We start from the raw sequence: 9,727 nt of genomic DNA, 5'->3' as shown, positions 1-9,727 counted from the left end.
ATTGGTATAATCAATTTCAATTTTAATAGAATTATTTAATTTCTTAAAATATAATTTTACACTGAATTCCCAAAAAGTTTGTAGATTAAATAAAGTACATATCACTGAACAAAATATCTGAATGTAAATAAAATAACATCCTCCATACATTACAAAGCTGCCTTAATAGTATCCGACCTCTTCTGTCTCACGTAGCTACAAAATATCATCAGCAAGTGTTTGGTATAGACATATGATTGATGGGTAACCTTTGCTATTCCAGTAAAATACAGACATTTCTCTTATAATGGTTAAACAGATTGACATCATATATTTATTAACATATTACTATGTTGACCTTTATTTACTTATATTTTAGTTCATGTGGCTATATCCCTATATTGTAAGCAGAAATACCATATAATGTTAAAACTCTTTCACTCACCGGAATATGCATTATCTTAATTAGCCTCGTCTGACTAAAGTATACACTGTACAAATGCTGATCAAAATCATAAGAACCGTGCATAAAAAAATAGATACTTTATTTAAGATTGATTTTTTTTTTTTGTATAGATTGATTGAAGCTGGAATAATATAAGAATCATGAAAATTTGCAATCTAAAAAATAAAATAAAATAAGGGGTAGAGGAGCTTAGTCTATCAAACCTATTACATTAAATTGATAATCAACGTTGAGCATGATGTTGTTAAAATAAAATAATGGCAGGAACACATAATATACCTGATAATATATGAATACAGTGGTGCATGCATTATTAAAAAAAAAAGCAAAGTATATCATTCTCGTGTTCCCTAAAATGCAGAAAACAATATATGGCGTTTAGAGGGGCTTTCTGTAAAAGGCAAGGTAAAGGGAATCCTGCACATGGATCAATTATGCAGCGGATTAATCCAGTACTCGTTACAATATAGTTCATAAAAAATATGTTTCATTTTTGAGGGCAGTTATTTGAAAAGTTGCATATCCCTGTTTATATAATTGAAAAGGAGGAATAGAAAGTACCAACAAATACATCTTCATGGAAGAATCCATAAGAGTGTGGACGGTAATCCGGCCACTGCAGATGAGAAATAAGTCTCAGGGTGCAAAATAGAAAATTGTTCAGGAAGAGGCTACAAACTATTATTTGTGACACTAGAAAGAGCTCTTTACATAAATACTAGAGGAATGAATTTTCCATGGTAAAAAGGAAGGAAAAAATCCTGATTTGAACCAGTAAGTGTGTCTGTGTGTGTCTGTGTGTGTGTGCGCACATCTCTGTATGTGTGTATATATATATATCTGCACGTGTCTCTGTGTGTATGTGTTTGTGTGTGTGTCTACATGTGTCTGTGTGCGTATGTGCGTGCGTCTGTGTGTGTCTACATGTGTCTGTGTGCGTGTGTGTGTGTGCGCACATCTCTGTATGTGTATATATATATATCTGCACGTGTCTCTGTGTGTATGTGTTTGTGTGTGTGTCTACATGTGTCTGTGTGCGTATGTGCGTGCGTCTGTGTGTGTCTACATGTGTCTGTGTGCGTGTGTGTGTGTGTGTGCGCACGTCTCTGTATGTGTATATATATATATCTGCACGTGTCTCTGTGTGTGTCTGCGTGTATGTGTTTGTGTGTGTGTCTACATGTGTCTGCGTGCATCTGTGTGTGTCTACATGTGTCTGTGTGCGTATGTGCGTGCGTCTGTTTGTGTCTACATGTGTGTTTGTGTCTGTGTGTGTGTGCGCACGTCTCTGTATGTGTATATATATATATCTGCACGTGTCTCTGTGTGTATGTGTTTGTGTGTGTGTCTACATGTGTCTGTGTGCGTATGTGCGTGCGTCTGTGTGTGTCTACATGTGTCTGTGTGCGTGTGTGTGTGTGCGCACGTCTCTGTATGTATATATATATATCTGCACGTGTCTCTGTGTGTATGTGTTTGTGTGTGTGTCTACATGTGTCTGTGTGCGTATGTACGTGCGTCTGTGTGTGTCTACATGTGTGTTTGTGTCTGTGTGTGTGTGCGCACGTCTCTGTATGTGTATATATATATCTGCACATGTCTCTGTGTGTGTCTGCGTGTATGTGTTTGTGTGTGTCTACATGTGTCTGCGTGCATCTGTGTGTGTCTACATGTGTCTGTGTGCGTATGTGCGTGCGTCTGTGTGTGTCTACATGTGTGTTTGTGTCTGTGTGTGTGTGCGCACGTCTCTGTATGTGTATATATATATATCTGCACATGTCTCTGTGTGTCTGCGTGTATGTGTTTGTGTGTGTGTCTACATGTGTCTGCGTGCATCTGTGTGTGTCTACATGTGTGTTTGTGTCTGTGTGTGTGTGCGCACGTCTCTGTATGTGTATATATATATATCTGCACATGTCTCTGTGTGTGTCTGCGTGTATGTGTTTGTGTGTGTGTCTACATGTGTCTGCGTGCATCTGTGTGTGTCTACATGTGTCTGTGTGCGTATGTGCGTGCGTCTGTGTGTGTCTACATGTGTCTGTGTGCATATGTGCGTGCATCTGTGTGAATGTATGTGTCTACATGTAGCTGTGTGGAAGCGTTTTTTGTGTGTGTATGCATGTGTGTCTGTGTCTCTGTGTGTCTACATGTGTCTGTGTGCATATGTGCGTGCGTCTGTGTGTGTCTACATGTGTCTGTGTGCGTGTGTGCGTGCATCTGTGTGTATGTGTGTCTACATGTAGCTGTGCAGAAGTGTTTTTTGTGTGTGTATGCATGTGTGTGTGTGTTTGTGTGTGTCTGTGTTTGTGAATGTGTATGCATGTATGTGTCTGTTTTTGTGTCTGTGTGTATCTGCATGTGTGTGTATGTTTGTGTGTCTGCATATGTATAACTATGTTTGTGTCTGTGTATGTGTTTATTTGCGTGTGTGTGTGTGTGTCTGTGTGTATTTGCATGTGTGTGTACCTCTGTGTGTTTGTGTGTGTGCATTTCTTTTTGTGTGTCTGTGTATATCTGCATGTGTGTGTGACTGTGTATGTGTGCGTTTGCATATGTATAACTATGTGTGTCTGTGTGTATTTGCCTGTGTGTGTACCTGTGTGTGTTTGTGTGTGTGCATCTCTTTTCGTGTGTGTGTGACTGTGTATGTGTGTGTCTGCATATGTATAACTATGTGTGTGTCTGTGTGTATTTGCATGTGTGTGTTTGTGTGTGTGTTCTGTATGTTGTGTGGTGATGCTACTGCATACCCTGTTGCAACTATTTAACGAGAAGTAAACATGAGGAACCTGTATAAAAAAGGGTTAAGCTACTGGACACAAATAAAAATGCTATATTCTCCAATAACGAGGACAATATGTAATTGTCCAATTCTTATCAAACTGGGCCTTACAGATTAAGGGGAAGGACATCATCCAATTGTACTACATTGGCTGCAATGTTTTCTATTTGAATACTGTGCCCAATGACAAAAGAAAAAAACCCCTAACAATTGAATTGGAAATACTGAGAATGTGAAATGCCTCCTGGATGGTTACTGTGGCTCATACAATATGGTCACTTGTTGGATACATGTATCACAGCACTACGTTTCTTTAAACAGAAAATTAAAGTAGTATTAAAAAACAATGACTTTTTCCCTACCTTGCACATTCCATATTCCAATGTCAACCCCACCAAGTGACAGGACGCATGTCAATCTATACAGTGCAGATTGGCTACAATAGTAGTCAAGAAATTACATTTGGTTCTCTAATGAAATAAACTCATTTCACCTAACACCAGATATTCCCTATAGTTCTGATTCTTCAGTTTCGTAAAGTGCCAAATGATAACGGTAGAATGCATTATGCCTGGCATAGAACAATTGCAATCCCTGACTGACATGCTTGCTGTAAGTCATATTTACAATTTGGTCAGTCTTCTGCGCGATTTCCTTATCACCACCTCTGATACCTATTGCCATCTCTATTGTCCCTTCCTCATGTAGTGCAACACGTCTGAGCAAATCAAAGACTGGAATAATGAAGAAAAAAAAAGAAAGAGAAATGCTAATGTGCATATAAAAATAGGTGCTACATTAAAATATTTGATATTTCAACAATAAGTTATTTTAACTACCCCAAGGATGGATCTGATGTCTTTGCACTTTAGAATTTGTTGACACCATCTATGGTGATGCATAAAGATCATAGCTTACATGATTTAGCTTGAAAAGTCCAGAAAGCATACAAATACATCCTGTAAAAATGGACCTTTATATGAAACTTAGGGGGAGGGGTGCTAAAACACCAGAAAAGTTCTTTAGACCCACCCTTGTCTGAAGGGCTATAGCATAAGTGTGGTAAATTCATCATCTCTACCTCCTAGCACCAGGAGTGATACCAACTCTTTGAATTCTCAGGCTGCAGAAATAGACCACAGAGGAGACCACCTCTTGCAATTAGTAATTTGTTGTGCCCCATTTGTACAATAGAGGTTGTCCTACAAAAAAAAGAAGAAAATTGCACACCCTTTCAGTATAATTGCTGCAGCTGAAAATCTTGTGCCAAGGCACTTCATCCGAAGGTTGAAGCAACAAAATCATCGTTTAGTCCTTTGTTTCGGAGATAAAACTGTGGTTTGTAGGAGTCTAGAACTGGCTGAATGTTGTCTGTTTCTCCAGCACTTCGAGGTAGTCCGGCTCAACATTAAGTTTTGCTTTTAATTCCAAGTATTCGTTCCTGTTGGGTTCCACATAGACAGTACTGGGTGTGCTATATAGCACTGCTTCCCTTAACCTGTCCGGATGCAAGAACTGACGCTTTGCTTCATATTTAGGGGTATAAGTAAAAGCAGGGGGGTTGGTATATTTATATTCGATGTTATTCCCAGGGGAAGAACCCTTATCAGGCTCTAGGATCCCTCTATATACACGATCTGCATCTTGCACAGAAGAAAGCTCCACCCTGGGCTCAATAGTGCTGACGCTGTAGCTTGGGTTCCTCAGATTACTCTCTCTTTCTTCTTCTAGATGATTCCTGTAGGTCACTTTAAGTTCATGGAGATCCTTGTAATCGTCAACAGAATTGCCCTCCCTAGACCTATAGATAGGGTTTTTGCACATGTGACCTAATGGGTGGGGGATATACTCATAGACATGGCCAGCTGGGGTCTTCACCTTAGGCAGAGGTCTGTTGCTGTACACACTGTACTGCATGTTGAACGAGCTCACGTCTGAGTTATTTGTGCTGGCTGGCTCGTTCTGATTCTTTTTCCTTCGTTTCATCACAAGGACGAATAGCCCTGCAGCCACAAACACAGACATAATGAAAACCAAGAGCAGGCTCAGTATGAGCACAGACAAGGGCACTGAGCTCGACACATTGTTGAATTTAATGGGATAAATTAAGGTGGTGGTGCTCTCTGGAGGCTGCTCCTCTGATGGTGTAGATGTGGGAACTATAATGTCAGAGTAATCAGGGCAAAGGAGATCAGACTTGATCAGTCTCATTTCCTTCATTGAAAATTTTTTAGGGTTTTTACAGATGACATCATCCACCAGGACCCCAACACTGAGCTGTTCCAGCCATAGCTTCATCCCCACCACATCACATGTACAATCCCAGGGGTTCTCATGGAGGTCTATCTGCACTAAAGATTTAAGCTGGTCTAACACTCCACTCACTGTCAGGTGTGAAAAATTATTACTTCTCAGGTTCAGCCTTGATAGATTCAATCCAGAGAAAATGTTGCTAGGTAAGTATTTCAGGAGATTGTTATTGAGGAATAAAAGGTGAAGGTTGGGAACAGAATCAAATGTTCTTGGTTCGATAACTTTAATGGCATTATATTGTAGGAAAAGATATTGAAGGCTTTGAAGACCATAAAACAAGTCTGGTGTCAGCTTTTCAATAGAATTACCATTTAAGTACAGTCTACGTAAATTAGTCAAATCTCCAAAAGCTCTGTCTTGTATAGCTGATATCCGATTGTTCCCAAGATGCAGAAGGTCCAATCCAGTGGAGTCAATAAAATCAGACCTACGGACCAATGTAATATAATTGCCTGTGAGATACATCTTTTTGGGGTTGTAAGGTTTAGGGTGTAGGTCGGAGATGCTCTGTATCTTTCTCTCCTGACAGTTGACATTAAGTCCCAGATTGGAGATCTGTAAGTTACACGTACAGTTTGTAGGACACTCCAAAGGCACTGGGGATTTGGTCTGATAAGCAATGTATCCATTTTCTTTGGGAGGGTGGTGGGATGTGGCTCTCACTCTGGATTTGTTAGGTTGCCGTGTGCTTTTAGGTTTTGATGGGTTTTTGTAAACAGACGAAGATATAGTGGCACCAGAATTAACTGAGGCTGGAGTAGTGTGGAAGTACTCATTTGTACTCCTGGGAATTGGTGGTCGCATTTCAGGAATCAATCTCCTGGGGCATAATTCCTGTTTGGAGATTTCATCCAGATCTCTGCCATATAGCCGAAAAGGGGTCTCACAAACCACATCACCAACTAGAGCAGAGTATGAAATGCTATAGAGCCAATCCTTCAATGCAATTAATTCACAAGAACAATTCCATGGATTTTCCTCTAGTTGCAGCTCCACCACCTTATCCATATGTTCCAGAAGACCCACAAAAGGAAGGACTTTGAGTCTATTTCCTCTCAGGTCTAGGTGTGTTAAAGGTACAAAACGAAAGAGGTTGATGGGCAAAGTGGACAAAAGGTTGTCATTTAATATTAGGACTTGCAGAGTGTGAAGCCTACTGAAAGCATTAGGCTCAATGGAGATGATATAATTGTAATCGACTTGCAAATACTCCAGACTCTCTAGGCCAAGAAAGGTATCGTTCTTAAGAAGTTCCAACTTATTGTTATTCAGATGCAGCCTCTTTAGACCCTGAAGTCCGTGAAATGACCCAGTTTCAATCTCCTGAATGTCGTTGTTACCAAGATGCAATATAGAAGCCCCGGAGTAGTTGACAAATTCATTTAAGTACAGACGATTTAAGAGATTTCCAAATAAGAAGAGATGATAGATGGAGTAACGTGGAGGGGTGATCTCCGAGAGGCTAATGATCCCCCTGTTCTCACAATTCACCGACAGTATGCCATCTCGCTCCTCACAAGGACAATTGTCACACACCTCTCCATACGATTCTATTGTTTCTGCCCAAGAGAGAACCAGGGATGTTACAGCAAATGCGATCGTCTGGAGGAGCCACATCTGCATTTTCTTGTTTAAGTCCTGGTCAAACGTGACTGCAGAGCAGCAATGGTACATTTTACCTCCTGTGGGACAAAATACGAGACATTTAAGTAGGGCATCAGCGCAGGAGATACACACACACACAAGATGTTGCATTCACACATGAGCTAGCGCTGCTTCACCATAACATATGTCATGGCATCATGGGTACCGATCTATATATACATGTCTATGAACTGATCACCATGGCCAGACAGGTTGGCACTGGTGAAGGGTTCTAATCATCTAGAAGTATGCAGAAAATGGCTGTCACCTCGGCTCCTGGAGATCTCTTCCCAATTTACCAATCTTTCTAGTGATTTCAGCACCGCACCATTGAACAGCGCACCGTACGATCTCCATACTAATGGCCAGGCTTTTCACTGACTCCACTAGAACTTGGATCGGGTCTAGTTCTACCGCAATGCGTTACAGCCTTTTAGAAGCAAAGGCTTCAGTTTGTCTACAGAGATGATTTCACCACATCGTCATCATCATCATCATCATCATCACTGATAACACGGAGAGAATCACTGAGGAGAACGTCATGTTCTCCCTGCTGCTTTCACGATGCCAAAAGGATCCACAATGCAAAAAAACATGGCTTTTTTGTATAAGGAAGGAGCCGACGACTATGCTGAGCGATTACAGCCCTCTCCCACGTCTCCCCTGCTCCCAGATCCTGCAGACAGCACTGGAAATCAGAATCCATCAAGGCTGCGGAAGGGTTAATCATTGCACATACATGTCCTTGTCTCCAGGGAGCGTCTTTAGTCTAATATCCTTTACTTTGGGTATGCTGTAAAACTAGCCTGACGAGGAGAATCCAATAGATCATTCCTATTTTCGCCATTGTCAATACTCTCAGCATTAAAGCTGCTCATTACATCCAGGGCTGGTTGTTAATGGTCCTCCTAGGGGATGAAGGAACATACAAGAAACTATCCAATAATAGAAATAGCCTGTGCTGGAGACAGATCTGAAGGCTGTGCAATGTTCCCTGCATAGAGCTGCCATCAGCATGGCTGTGCTTGCATGGGGCTGCTGTCAGGGAGCAGGAGCTATCTATGGGCTTGAGCCCTTCCTCACAAATCGCTCATTTGCTTGCCCTCACCCTACAACAACTTGCAACTCAACACCCACAATTTGCAATAAAAAAAAAAAACTAGGGAGACAGCCAAAAATCTGAGAGGGGGGAAGCAATGACCTGTGCTGCTCCCACATCCATCCATAGATCCTGCCCAGATCAGCCCGATGCTAAAAGTTGAATTGAATTCCAATTGCTTACCAGAAATGCCAGGCTTGGGCTCCAGGCTCCTTCACCTAGGCTAAAGTGAACCATCCACCTGTCACTGCTGTTAACCCTTGAGAAGGAGCTCTAGTTCTCTGCACTGCCACTGTGCCAGCCATCCAGCCTGTGTGATGAGACTCCTGTACAATTCCACTAGGTCGCCCAGAACATACCAATGAAACAGGGAGCAGGGCAAAGAGGAGAGCAGCAGCGGCAGCAGCACCCATGTCCATCCTCCCCACAGAACCTGCATGGAGCCTGAGAACAAGCCCGATACTTACTCAGACTTGAGTCTCCAGGGCCCAACCATCGCGGAGAGCCATGAATCGCGCATCTGCAGCTATGGGATCAGGGCGGCAGGGGGAGAGGCGGCTCCTCACACACAGCCCGCAACGCTGCAGCCATCCTCCGGCACTACCAGTCCCATGGTGGTTCCTAATAAAGCCGATGGGATCGCAGGGAGGTGAGAGCCAGGCAGATAGGGAGAGATGGAGAGAGGAGAGCGGGAGAAAGGGAGAAGGGGGATGGGGGGCAGCGAGGAGGAGCCTGACACTAGGTAGGGTGGAGGGGGAGCACGGAGCAGACTCAGCCTTTCTACTTATCAAGTTGACAACATCCTACCATGCATTACATGTCAATCTCGAGCCCAACTACACGACCCTGCGTCCGCCTCGTTGGCCATCTCCCATTCTTCCCGTGTGTGATCGGCCTGGGCTACCAGTGTGGCGACTGCATCTGCGGTGGTGGTGATACATTGGGTCGCTCCTCCAGAGCTGAGATCACATGGAACCCTGCAGAAAGCATGCGACCACCTGTGATCCCGCTGGATGGAGCCAGGACCCCCCAATAAGCAGATGCTGAATGCTCTCTTATCATCCAGAGGAGATCAGCAGCATCTTTGTGGGGGGCTCAGCAGGCAGGCGGCCCCCGGAGCTGAGCCACACGTTATTGTGCTGCGATCTCATCCTTCCTATTCCACAGATTGGGGGGGGGGAGCCAAAATTGTGGGTGAGAGCACCGACAGATGGCGATACAAGGCGACAGGATGGAGGTTCCTTCTTCTCCAGGAATGTAAAAATGAGAGATGAAGGATGAAGCCACATCTAGCAGGAGCATGTGAGGATGGAGGCAGAGAGGCCATGCACCGTGCAGTAGGCATGGAAGGCTTCCATATATACACACATATACACACATACACACACATATATATATATATATACACACGTCAGACAGATCCTCAGTGATCGCAGGCTTCCTC

At 43.0% G+C, this 9,727-nt stretch overlaps 1 protein-coding gene across 1 annotated transcript; it reads right to left on the bottom strand.

The window, feature by feature from the left end:
- SLITRK5 (SLIT and NTRK like family member 5) lies at positions 1 to 9,434 on the bottom strand. Its single transcript, XM_073580448.1, has 2 exons — positions 8,751 to 9,434; positions 1 to 7,222 (listed from the first exon to the last, which is right to left on the bottom strand). Exon 2 carries the CDS (start codon positions 7,212 to 7,214, stop codon positions 4,578 to 4,580), a length of 2,637 nt encoding a protein of 878 aa, XP_073436549.1. The 5' UTR covers positions 7,215 to 7,222; positions 8,751 to 9,434; the 3' UTR covers positions 1 to 4,577.
- Positions 9,435 to 9,727: the final 293 nt, after the last annotated feature.

Source organism: Dendrobates tinctorius, unplaced genomic scaffold (genome assembly GCF_039654945.1).
Source record: "Dendrobates tinctorius isolate UK_male_01 unplaced genomic scaffold, ASM3965494v1 ptg000064l, whole genome shotgun sequence".
Taxonomy (NCBI): domain Eukaryota; kingdom Metazoa; phylum Chordata; class Amphibia; order Anura; family Dendrobatidae; genus Dendrobates; species Dendrobates tinctorius.
The sequence above is the reverse complement of the archived record's forward strand: the minus strand, read 5'-3'. Positions and strand labels throughout refer to the sequence as shown.

Bases quoted from the DNA above. Each gene is read 5' to 3' on its own strand.
- SLITRK5 (XM_073580448.1), bottom strand. From the start codon at position 7,214: ATGTACCATTGCTGCTCTGCAGTCACGTTTGACCAGGACTTAAACAAG.